Source organism: Pan paniscus, chromosome 11, assembly GCF_029289425.2.
Source record: "Pan paniscus chromosome 11, NHGRI_mPanPan1-v2.0_pri, whole genome shotgun sequence".
Taxonomy (NCBI): domain Eukaryota; kingdom Metazoa; phylum Chordata; class Mammalia; order Primates; family Hominidae; genus Pan; species Pan paniscus.
This window is the reverse complement of record NC_073260.2, coordinates 5,050,135-5,062,828: the sequence shown is the minus strand read 5'-3', so window position 1 is coordinate 5,062,828 and position 12,694 is coordinate 5,050,135. Positions and strand designations below refer to the sequence as shown.

General features: G+C 61.5%; 1 protein-coding gene across 1 annotated transcript in view; it reads left to right on the top strand.

Moving 5' to 3' along the window:
• The first annotated feature begins 10,174 nt into the window (after window positions 1-10,174).
• RXRA (retinoid X receptor alpha) overlaps window positions 10,175-12,694 on the top strand; it is a 115,085-nt gene continuing 112,565 nt past the window's right edge. The window contains exon 1 of the mRNA XM_034929440.3: window positions 10,175-10,303. Within this exon, the coding sequence (XP_034785331.1) occupies window positions 10,276-10,303 (28 nt within the window). The 5' untranslated portion in view covers window positions 10,175-10,275. The remainder of the gene's footprint in view (window positions 10,304-12,694) is intronic.

Sequence of the window (12,694 nt, the reverse complement as noted above, 5' to 3'; positions counted from 1 at the left end):
CTTCCTGGGCAGGGGAAGCACCTGGCCCGTGTTCCCCCCCTCTGCCCTCCACCCCTCGCCCACAGGAGGTGCTGCAAAGCCTGCGTGGTGTTGGCGGGGTGCTGGGGTCTGGAGGAGCCCAGCCAGTCGGCTGTGTTGGCAAGAGACGGGCCTGAACAAGAGCCAAGCGGCTTCTGCGTCAGCTTTTAAAACCACTGAAAGGAGCTCACTTGTCATGCTGTGGTCCAAATATTTTGGCCATTTAGATGCAACCTTCTGTGACTCTGAAATTAGGTGTATTATTAATCTCATCCAGCCCAGTGACAGAGTGGGCAGATCAGACAAGGATCCTTGCAGCGGGATGGGGAAGGGTGAGCATGCTCTTATCGGTGCAAAGCTGACACGGGATGTTTCCAGAATGACACTGATGGAGTGCAGCCTGCCTGGGGGAAGGGTGGCTGGGAACCCCCGGTGATGAGGAGGGCATGGGCACAGGGCTTGCTTAGGGAGGAGAAGAGAGGGCTCCAGAGACACGGTTGCTGGCTTCCAGGATGTCACATGGGTTGACGTGGTGGGGGGTTTCTGCAGGGGGGCTTCTGAGATAGGGCAATAGGGCCAGTTGGGGTTGGCTGCAGGCTCCAGGAGTTAGGTTCCAGATGGATTTCAGATGGGACTTTCTTGCTAACCCTACTTTTTTTCTGATTATAAAAGTAATAAAGACTCCTTGTAGAGAAGGAGGCAAAATACAAAGAAGAGTGTGAAGCCCCCATCACTCCATTAATGTTCACCAGTCGGGGGGTGGGAGGTGTTTTCCTTCAGATTTCTGTGTATACATTTATAACTGGCATCCTTTTGTGTGCAATGTTAACCGCCTTTTGTTTTCACTAAGCAATGTATTATGTTGAGCACCCATTTTGGGGGAGTAGACAGCCTGCACCATGGTCAGCCCGCAGACAGGCTACACGGATCCAGGCACCTCGCTGGCTCCAAATCCCACGAAGTGACCCCACCCAGGATGTCAGAGTAAGAGCGTGCCTGCTTGGCTAATGTCTCTCGCGTGCCTGCTTGGCTAATGTCTCTCGCGTGCCTGCCTGGCTAATGTCTCTCTGAACCCAGAGAGCGGAGAGGACCCGTGGCTGGGCTGCTGTGTGTTGGGGGCTCTTGAGGCCAGCCTGGTGGCCAGCTCCTTGGCACTGCCAGTTGCAGGGGCTAACCACCTTGTGAGGGACAGCCCGCTTCCCCCAGGGTCTCTTGGCTCTTCCTCTCTGCCGAGTTGTGACAAGGTATGGGCTTGGCGACGCGAGAGCTCCCCTCTCTGCCAGTGTCCATGTGGCCACTCTGTGACAGCAGGAATCCATACCCCACCCAGCCAGCTCACAGCAGGAATCCATACCCCCCCACCCCAGCCAGCTCACAGCAGGAATCCATACCCCCCCACCCCAGCCAGCTCACAGCAGGAATCCATACCCCCCCACCCCAGCCAGCTCACAGCAGGAATCCATACCCCCCACCCCAGCCAGCTCACAGCAGGAATCCATACCCCCCCACCCCAGCCAGCTCACAGCAGGAATCCATAACCCCCCCAGCCAGCTCACAGCAGGAATCCATACCCCCCCACCCAGCCAGCTCACAGCAGGAATCCATACCCCCCACCCAGCCAGCTCACAGCAGGAATCCATACCCCCCACCCCAGCCAGCTCACAGCAGGAATCCATACCCCCCCACCCCAGCCAGCTCACAGAAGGAATCCACACCCCCCCAGCCAGCTCACAGCAGGAATCCATACCCCCCCCAGCCAGCTCACAGCAGGAATCCATACCCCCACCAGCCAGCTCAGAACAGCCCTGGGTCCCTGCTGGGTGGCACTTCTGTTCCCCTCCTGCCTTTCTGAGTGTAGAACTTCTTAAGAGCTAAGATCCAGGGGGCCAACCCAGCCGGTGCAGCTCATGGGGAGGAACCCTTCAGGCAGCTCCGTGCCCATGGGCTCAGGATAGCAACCCATCATCCCATCCAGGGATGGACTTTGCTAAAACGGCCCTGGACCCACCCAGAAGATCAGGGACAAGTCTATCAGTACGAGGACAATCTGGAAGTTTTTGGCCATGCTTAAATTAGTTAAGGCTGGGGCCTGGCCACGGGCAAGCTTGCCTTTCGCACAACTGCTGGACTCCCTGCTGAGCATGACCACGGGCCATGGGGCTGAGATGTTCCCTGATGGAATATGCCTTGGAGAGCCTCGCCCTGGCCAGTCTGATGATCCCATTCACTAGGCTGTTTATTGAGTGCCCGCAAGGGCTGGCCTGGGCTGGTGGCTGTATAGACATCTCATTCAAGTTACACGAGGGTGCTGCAGAGGGAGAAACTGAGGCCTGAGGTCTCGCCCGGGGGGGACTCGGGATCAGATAGCGCTGACCCCTGGGCCCCTCAAAGTCCAGGATGCCCTCTCCCACCACCTGGCCAGGGTCTACCATGGATACACAGGTACGATTAACCTGGAACACACCACATTATTTTCTCAAACACTAAATATCCCCAATCACAACAGCGGAACTTCAAACAGCAACCGTGCCACAGAAGCAAATGAAGTCAGCTGACCCCTGGGGTGCGGAAATCAGACGGAGTCCAGTCCCTCCCTTGGCTGCTGGCAGGGCAGGGGGAACCTGGGGGATGCTGGCTTCCTTTCCTGAGCGTGTACAGCCCTCAGCTGTTCCTACAGCCCTGAGCTTCAGCATCGCAGGAGAGAGACATGAGGCTGGGGCCCTGGGGTTACTTCCAGGGTTGGGTGGTCTGTGACTCTGTGGAATCTAGTGGGTGCCTCAGGGAGGGGGCCTAGTGGACAGGCTCCGGGGCCCCCAAGTGGCTTCCAGCAGGGCATGGCACCCCTATCTGACACCCCCTTTCCATGTTCAGGGGATTTTGGGAAAGGGCCTGGTAATTAAACCCTTTTAAAGCCCACTGGTCCTGGGCAGTTGTCCAGGGCGTGGGACCCAAGGCCTCCTGGTCCTATCTCCCTTTGCCTTTCCTAGGTCTCTGTCACTCCTGGGCAGGAGGAGACAGTGATGATGGGAAGGAGGTGAGGACAGGGTGAGGTCAGCCAGCCCACTCTGATAGCGCCCACTGCATGTAGGGGTCCGGCAGGCTCCGCAGGGGAGGCAGGGGAGCCTGAAACCCAGGGGTCTGCTGCCCAAGGGAGGCCCCAGCAGGGTGACAGCAAGGCCCTGGAGTCTTGGGTAGGAGGCGGAGGGCCTGGTGAGAGCCCCACACATAGGTGCTCCAGTGGCCAGCCCTGCAAATGAAACAGGAGGCTGGGAACAGGCCGGGCAAGGGCCCCGGAGGATGGGGCCAGGCCTGCAGCTTAAAAAGCAGGCATGGATGCGTCTTTTGGCTCCTCAGAGATGCTCTTTTGGTCCAGCCAACGACCTGCCTACGACGGTTGTGCCTCTGCCCCGAGGAGTGGTGCTGGGGCCAGGCTGCAGACCCCTGGAGCTGGAGGGCTGCAGGCGGCTGGCCCGGCCTCCTCCTGGGTGATCTCATTTCCAGGGCAGCCCCTCCCCTCCCTGCGTCTCAGCTCAAGCGGCTCCTTCCTTGGGGACCCGCGTTAGTGGGAGAAACAAAGGCCAGTTGTCACCAGGAGCTGGCGATTCATCAGCCTCCGGCCTGGGCTCCCCCTCAGGGAGTGTGGTGGCTGTCTGCTGGGGGCTCGGAGCTGGGGGCTGGCAGGGCAGGATCTGGTGGGGCAGTGATATGGGTGGGGTGAAAAGCGTCCCCCCATTCTAATCTTCGGGGGAAAGAAAAAATGTTTTAAAAGTGCTGCCCCCCCACCCTCCGTCCAGCAGAGATTTTTCTGTGTTGTCTTCGGTGCTTCCCACAGCAAACCCTACCAGGCTCCCTCGTGGGTAGATGCCCCTGAGCCTTCAAGGGGCCTTCGTCCCCGGGGCCGCGGATTCATTTACTGATAGGTAAACCGAGGCCCTGGGAGGGAAGATAATTTTTTCTAAGTATAGAAGGACTGAGATGTAAACAAGTATCCTGGTTGCCCACTAGGGCTTGGAGAGAAGCCGCTGACCCGGTGGCCGAACTGGGCCCCTTGAAAACAGCGTCTGTGAGCATTCTGATCCCACGGCTGTGCCCAGTGGGGAAGGCGGAGACTGGAGCTCCCAGTTCCTGCCCTCAGCAAGCTCCGACCGTGGGAAGACACGGTCAGCCCAGGGCTAGAGGCACATGCAGGTTGCTGCAGGGTGCAGAGAAGCCAGCCCAGGCAGTGTGTGCATGCGTGCATGCGTGCATGTGTGCGTGTGTGTGTGTGTGTTGGGGACTGGGGTGGAGATGGGTGAGCTGCTGAGGGCCACACTGGAGCTTAGGCAGCAAGGAATGCGGAGTGGCCAGGTGTCGATGGCCTGCAACAACGGTCTCTCCTGTGCTAGCCTGGGGGGCTCTTGAGGGAAGAGCTCCGTGCGGGCAGGAGGGAGATGAGGAAGGGAAGGGAGGGAGGGAGATGAGGAAGGGAAGGGAGGGAGGGAGATGAGGAAGGGAAGGGAGGGAGGGAGGGCCTGGTGAGTTTTGCTCAGGAGTTTGGACTTTATCCCAAGGGCAGTGGGCAGCATGGAAGAGTTTTTAAGCTGAGAGTGTCAGGGTTGGGGGCAGGGGGTGCTGCCTGCTTAGGCCAGGCGAGGTTGGGAACAGGCTGACGGAGAGAGGGTGGGGCCAGGGCCTTTGGGGACCTAGCCACACGTGGCTGTCCTGAGGCCTCCTCGGGGAGGATGACAGCCTCATCGGACCCTGAGCTGCAGCCTGGAGCCACGCCAGGCCCTCTACAAGCCAATGAGCGGAACAATGTGTGCCGGGCTGCGTCTGCACCCCCACTTGCTGGCAGTGTGGGGGTGGAAGGAGCCGCATTTTAAAGTACAGTTTATTTTGATGCAAGCACCGAGGGGCGTTAGGCAAACTCCTGGGCTCAGTTCCCCATCCTTCAATGCAAAACGACTCTTCTTTACGGCCCGTCAATAACCGCTGCCATCTCCTTGCCGCCGCAGAGGCCACATAGATCATATTTAAACCACATTGGTGGATGACAGAGACGTACGGATATTTTTAATCCCAACAGACTATTACGGTTCATATCATGTCTGTCAAATAAATATTATGAATCATTTCCCGTTATCTTTATGGGGGCCGCTTGACTACATCAGGGGGACTGGGCTCGGGGCCTTCCCCTGCACATCCATCCCCCTCGTATGTACACACATGTGCAGGGGGAGATGTATGCAGAAAGTGTCGATAATAAATGCCCCCGATAAAACACATAATCTCCTCGCCTGATGGGCATCTGGGGGTGCACGGTGGAGAGGTGTCAGGGAGGGGCGTGCCACCTTCAGAGCCAGGGAGGCTGGGCTGGGCCCCAGGCTGGGAGCGTCGGCCTCAGCCTGTCTCCTTAGCTCCTGTGAGACAGGCTGTCATTCTATTTCCCCATAGTCATATTCTTGTTTCTGTGATTAGCTGGTTCTTTTCTCTATTTTATAGAAGAGACTGATGTCCAGAGAGCACCCTCGTCCAAGGGCCATGTAAGAGTTGGTGGCAGAGCCAGGCTATGGCCTCTTCCTCCTGGTGACTTCCCCAGCACCTTGTTTTCTAAGTCTGTTACCTATGTCCCTTCTCTCTGGACTTTGGTCTCACCTGGCACCGGCTGCTTTGGCTGGCCGACCTGTGCCATGAGAAGCGGGGAGGTGGTGTGGCTCATTGGAGGCTGGGGGCGGAGGTCGGTGGTTGTCTGGGGGCTTTCCTGGGGGTTCTGACCACTGACCTCAGCCCTGGGTCTGCGGACTGCGGTGCTGGAGTCACCACACGGTTTGGAGTCAGTCACTGCTGCTGTTGGCCTCAGTGTTTCCATCTGGGAAACGGGGAAACCGGAGTCTTGGTCAGCCGGGGTGGGGTTAGAGCGGATGGTGCCTGGCAGTGTGCAGCAGACTGGCACCTCGGAGGCAGCTTGGAAAGCTCAGGTTCCTCCTCTCCGGACTCTCAGAACTGCTCCTGCCCTTCTTTGAGCATCTGTGACCCCTTGCGGCTGGTGCTGGGATTCGGTGGGGCTCTTTGGTGGCCCCTGGAGGGAACCCACTGTTTCTTGCCTGGAGCTGCCCTGAAATCCTGGCTCTTCTTTACAAACCAGCTCCTGTCCCCTTAAGCCTCACTCACCTGGACTCTTTGGCTCACGCCACCATTCAGCTCCCCAGAGTTCTGGAAGCAAGACCCCAGCTGATGACGGAGGCAGCGGCTGGCCTTCGGAGGACCTCGCCTTTCTCTTCCCCTGCACTGCTTTGGGTTTGGGGTGTGTAGGGCCAGCCAGCTGACTGCTACCAGGGCAGATGCTGTCAATGGTGACTGCCCTGTAGGCCTGCAAACATTTTACCAGAGGCCAGACCCAGGAGCAGAGGGGTCCTCTTCTCTTCCTCCTCCTCCCCTCCTGTCCTCTCCTCTCCCCTCCCTCCTATCCTTTCTCTTCCTCTCCACTCAGCAGAACAGACTGGAGCCCAGGTGTGGACAAGTGGCTTGAGTGTTTCCCTCTAGACTGATGGAGAGACAAGCTATGACTGAGAAAGGGGGCTCGGGCTGGGACCCCTGGGCCTAGTCCCAGTTCCCTGTGGCCCTGCCGGGTGGCCCCTTGCCTCTCTGAGCTTTCGGCTCTACTTCCCAGCTCGAGTCATCATCGGTCACCACAGACAAAAGGTGTTGTCCCCAAAGGAGCCACAACGGATGTGAGAGAGAGTCCCCTTAGGCTGAGGTGCTTGGGGACAGATCGGGCCACCTTGCCCAGCAGTACCCAAGCCCTTGGCCTCCCTTGTTGGAGGCCGAGCTCCCCAAACCCCTGTGAGGTCCTGCTAGTGACCAGCTCAGGACCACAGGGAACCTCTGGAAGCAGCTTAGAGCCCCGTTGGTGTCCTGGGAACCTCTGGGAGCAGTCCACCCAGACGCCAGCTTCCTCATGCTCAGCCAGCACAGAGACCGGCCTTTAAAAATATTATTCAACAAGCAATTCCCGGGACTGTTTACAAGACTGAGCCGAGACAGGCATATGAAATAGGCCAAAGTACCTTAAAAAGTGTCCCTCAGGGAAATTAAAAAAAAAAAAAGACCCAAACAAAAAAACAAAAAAAACAAAACCTTCTTAGAGCGCAGGTTGTGAATAAATGGATACTACTATAAAAATATTTTTGGCTGTAGCAGCACATGGTGGGAAGGCTGGGGTGTTTTTTTCCATGGCTGGCTCAGACCTGGCCATTTCATATGGGGCAGCTACTATCCCGGGAGGTTTCGTGTAGAATCATTTGCACCAAAAAGCTCCAAACTGAGGGGGAGGATAAAAAATAGTGGCCACAGAAATAACCAGCGGCATCGTCATTTTCCATCAAGGACCTGGTGTGTTTTCGGCAGCCAAGCACCCAGGCCCCTGCCCCATGGAAGAGAAAGGCGGGGCTGAGAGCCATTCACCGTCTGTGGGCACAGAGGCTGGATGTGAGCCCAGATCTGCAGGACTCCGGACTCCGTGCGCTCTCCACGTGGTCTCTAGAGCAGGGGATGACGCCTTCCGGTGTTTCTTAGGAACAGAGGGCCCTTCTGGAACCTTCAGCCTTCCCAAGAGGAACCCACATGGAAATCTGTCTGCATGTGCCTCCCCGACTCCAGGCACCAACAGCTCCTGAGTCTTGAGTTTTCAGGGACAAGGAGTGAGATGGGGGTGGGGTGGAGAGTCCAGCATGCCACACCGCCCACTGTTGGGAGGTGACCTCAGACACTTCAGCCCAGCCTTCCCACCATTGCCTGGCGTGTCCTGACCTGCCGTCCGCGGCCTGCTGCTCCTTCTCTCTGCAGGCCGCTGCTCAGCCGGCCCTGCTGCCTGGGCGGCCACTGCCTGACGGAACCTCCCTGCTCCAAAACCTGACTCAAGAACCAGGGATCCCAAAAGCTGCCTGAGCCCTTTGGCTGGACAGAGCCTTGCTCTCCCTGCACTGAGCATAGGCGAAGGGCCTGCCTAATTCAGCGTCATTTCATCATCATCATCATCACAATAACTGTCACACTGAGCTCGTCCTCCCGAGCGAGCGCAGACTCTCCATATTATCTCACTTAGTCATCTCAGTGACTCAGTGAGGAGGGAGTGGTTGTTCCCACTTTACAGATGAGAAAACTGAGATACAAGGAGGGAAGTGACCCAGCCAGGCCACACGGTTGGTGGGAGGTGGACCTGCAATCTGGCCCAGGCCTTGTCTATCTGGGACCCCCCCGCAACCCCCCAACCTGAGTACAGTCAGGAGGGGCCCAAGCAGTCACAGAGACAGGCCTGGAAGGCGGCGGGCACATGGCACTTGTGCAGTGTATGTTGGTGCTTACGGGGGCTCTTTCTCAGTCCTATCCTTTGTTTGCCGCCCCCCTCCCTGGCAGGAGGAACTCAGTTTTAGAAGGGCAGTGGGTTGGGCCGGCATGCCATGTGCAGTGGGGAAGTGGGTCTGTTGTGGCTGTAACCACAGTGGGAGAGGACCAGGTGTCAACAGTGGCCCTCATCCCGGAGGGAGTGGGGCAGGCTGCCTGTTGGACAGGGTGTGTGAATAGGGGGACGGGGTGGCCTTTGGTAGGGGCCCAGGGGTCAGTGAAGAGAGGGAGGGGGAGAGGGCTGCCTTGGGCTCTGGCTGTGCTGGGGGTGGGCTGCCCAACCAGGGCACTTCTGTCCCAAGTGGAACCAAGACCTCCCACCGGAACAGGCCACCGGAGCCCTCGTGGAACCCCAGCTCCGGGTGGCCCGACTTGAGGGGCACCCAGGCAGCAGGACACCTCTCTGGTCTCGGGCTGTTATCTTTGGGCCGTGTCATGGCTGTCCACACGCGGTCATCACCTCCTCACCTCCCTCCCCATTAGCGTCCCCTGACCCGGGCCACCACGCGCAGCCTGCGTGAATGGTCAGTCCCTGTGCCTCGCAGCCCGGGACCTTAGGTCTAGGTGGTTAGCAAGCTCGCGGTGGGGGTGCGGAGGGAGGGCGCGGCGGGGCGCCTCGGCGCCTGCTCAGGAAGGCTGGGCTTGGCGGCGCGCAGGTAGCTCACACCCAAATCCGAATTCCAGCCGCCCGAGACGGCGGGCGGCGGGCGGCGCGCGGCGGAGGCGGCCCGAGCTGTCCCGGGGCAGGAGTGCTTCCTTTCGTTTTCAAACAAATCGTGAATTTAAAAGTCAGGCAGAGAACTACCCAGGGTATAAAAATAGCCACCGGCCACAAAGTCTGTGTCCAACTCCGGGCAGTGCCTGCCCAGCCTGGTGCCTTTGAAGAGGGGTCCCAGGAGTGCGGGTCGATGAGGAGGCGAAGCGCGCACCCCTCCTCGTTCCCGGTGGGCTCGTGGGTCTCTCCGTGGGGGTAGGGCGTGAAAGTGTGGGGTGGACCGGGGGTAGCGTCCGGAAGACGAAACCTTCCCCGGACAAGGAGCTCGTCCTCTGCCGTTGGGGCACATCGTCACTCCTGGGCCTCAGTTTCCCCACGTGTCCGCCGCGGCGGGGTGCGAGGTATGGGTGCCGCGGCCATCCCGCCCGGCACTGCGCTTGCCTGGCCCGGGCCGGGGTCCCCTCGCGGCCACCGCCCGGCCGCTTTGTGTGGCCGCGCAGACAATGGCCCGGCCGCTGGGCTCCCGGCCCGGCTCTCCGCCTCCTCCGGGCCCTTGCGCGCAAGTGTGTGTGTGCGCGAGTGTGTGCGCGAGTGTGTGGCGGGCCCGGGGAGGGAGTTCTGCTCCCGCCCCCGCCCCCGCCCCGCTCCCTCTGCGCCCCGCCCCCTCCCACGCCGCCTCCTCGCGGCTCCCGGGAACCCCTGGCGGAGGCGAACTCGCAAGTTTGCACGGCGCTCTCAACTCGGCGGCCGGGCGGGCGGCGATCGCGGGGCGGCGGCGGCGGAGGGGGGCGCGCTCCGGGAGGGGCTGGGCGGGCGGGGCGCGGGCCGAGCGGTGGCGGCGGCGCTGCGCCGAGTCAGCGCCCGTCGCGGGCCCCCCGCCACCCCCCCGCCGGCGCCGCAGCGCCGCGGTCGGAGCGGGGCGCGGGCGCGCGGCGGCGGGGGCGCGGGCCGGGCGCGCGCGGCGGCGGCGCGCAGACACAAGTAGTTTACATTGTTGGGCGACTTTTGCAACAACTCGCCGCGCCGCGGCCTCCGCGCGCCGCCGCCGCCACCGCCGCCGCCGGCTCCCCGCCGCCCGGGCCCGGGCCGGCCGCGCCGGGGGCCGCCGCGCCCGCCGCCCGCTGCCTGCGCCGCCGGCCGGGCATGAGTTAGTCGCAGACATGGACACCAAACATTTCCTGCCGCTCGGTGAGTGCTCGCCGGGCCGGGCGGGGACGGGGCCGGGGGCCGGGGGCCGGCGGGCGGGAGGGGGCCGGGGGCGCGTTGGCGGCGCGCGCGGGGGGTCGCCGGCCCGGGCCCCGCTCGGACCCCTCGCCGACCTTCGCGTGAGTTCGGGCGCCGGGCCCGGGGAGGGTCGACCCGGGGCAACTTTTCGCGGGGCCCGGGCGGGGCTGGGCAGCGGGCGGGCGGCGGGGCCGGGGGGCGGGTGGCAGGTTCGCCCGGGACGAGGAGGGGTCTCCCGCTCACCGGCGGCCGCCTGCGCCCCGGCGCCCAGCTGCAGCCGCGCCGCGCAGGAACCCGGCCGGAGCGGGAGGAGCAACTTCTGCGCTCCGCGGCTCCGGCCTCCCTGGCCTGGGGACCGGGTCGGCGCGCTGGGCCCCGAGCGGCCTCTGCGCCGCCCGCCCGTCGGGCTGCGGCTTCCAGCAGGCCGCTGGCCCTTGGGTGTGTGTCCGCCCAGGAAACAGACTGGGACCCTGTTATCCCCAAAGCAGCCCACGCCCGGGTGGGCAGGGGCCCCCGGGGCTGTATGAACAGAACGTCAGACCTGGGAAGGCCCCATTCCAGAAATGGGGCCCCTCACTCTGGCACCCCCGGGTGTTCTCCCAGGCTGGCTCTCCATTTGTGAGCAGGACAGCGCAGAGGCGCGTAGGGTCAGTTTCCCTCCTCCTCCTGCCATCCCGCCCGGTAGCTTCCTATCCCAGACTGCCCGCCAACTCCAGGCCCAGACCTACCGAGAAGGGGGAGAGGGCATGGCTGGGGCCCCCACCCGTTGCCCTCCCAAGGGTTTGGAAGCTAGTGAGAAGGGGGAGACTTTATAAATTAGCTCCGGGAAGGATATTAATTTGGTGGTGGGACGGCAGCCAGGCTGTCAGGCCGGGTGAAGGATTTGTGCTGAATGGAGAGCGAAACAGCTGATTATGAATGAAGCCCCCGCCATCCGTAGCCCCTCCTGCCCACCCTCCCTGCAGCCTGGGGTGCAGCTTGGCCACCCCAGGAGGTGCTCAGAAGCCAATGTAGCTGCAGGGATGTTTAGTGAGATGGGGCATCAAGGGGAGCCAGCATGGACCTAGCCCCTCCTGGATGTGAGGGTGAGAGTCTGAGTACCTCTGCTACTCACAGGCAGGTGTGCTGCCCCGTGACCGGGGCAGGCGGTGGGTTCCAGGTTTGTCAGACGTAACGCTTACTCCCTGCCTCTGTCATGATGGAGTGGTGGGCTCGAGGCCTTGAATGAGCTCCAGGGCTCAGCCTCCAGGGGTGGGCGCTCATGCCCATTTTGCAGACGAGAAAACTGGCTGGGAGAGGCTGAGCCCCCAGGATACAAGGTGGTGGATTTGGCATTAGCACCCCCAGCTCGTGGTACTGCTGAGTGTGAGGCAGGAGGGAATGCTGCGCTGTCTGTGACCGAGTGCAGTGTGGAGTGGGCTGGGGCTGCCTTTCCCTATTAAAGCTTTGCACTCACACATGTGCACACACACATCCACACACACAGAGCTAGGCTCTCCCAGACGATTCCTCTGGAACAAGAATGCTCAGCTCAGTGTCTGGCCCCTGGACGTGGCAGGGGCCTGGCTGGTTGCACTTCAGCTGAGTACTGAGAACCGAACAGGTCCCTGTTTCTAATGCTCTGGGTGGGACAGGGATAGTCCACGGAGTTGGTGGATGTAGGGCGAGGGAGCAAGGGGTGCCCAGTCGCCATGGTGGCTTGCTGGAGTCCCTGCGAGGAGGAGAGGTCGTGCCTCCGAGCCACTGCCCCAGGGATCTCCCTGGGCACTCCCCTGCCACAAGGAAGCTAGGAGTCTTCTGATCTCGAGCAGCAGCTCTCCCGACTGGCCCATGGCCTCCCAGGCAGCCCACGCCCCAGGGCTGAGCAGAGAGCCCTGGGCTCTGATTACATTTTATTTTTTTTCTAAGCTTGTGACCAGCTCTGAAGTCCAGAGCAGTCGAAGGTCCATTTAAGCGGCTACTTGTCTAAGCCCTTTTGTCAACACAGCCTAATCCCTCCTCGGGGTGAGTGGTGGAGGGCCTGGCTTGTCTTGGCCCGGCTGGCCGACCGGTCAGACTTGGAGCTGCTGGGGAGACTCGGCCACCCCTTACAGCTGCCCAGCCGCTTTTGGGGTCTGGGGTAGAGAGGGCTTCCTCCTCCCAGCATTCACTGCCGCTGGGCTTGGTGGGCTGGGGGAGGATCCCAGTTGGTGTCCACCGAGCCGCTCAGTGAGGGCAGGGATGAGTCCAGCGTCCAGATCTGGAAGGAAAGCAAGGCCGAGGGACTCGCCAGAGGCAGCCCCAGCTTCCTGGCCCTGCTGCCCGGGGCTGGCCGCGCTCCCACGCCTGCCGGGGAGAAGGCCCCGGCTGGCCTTA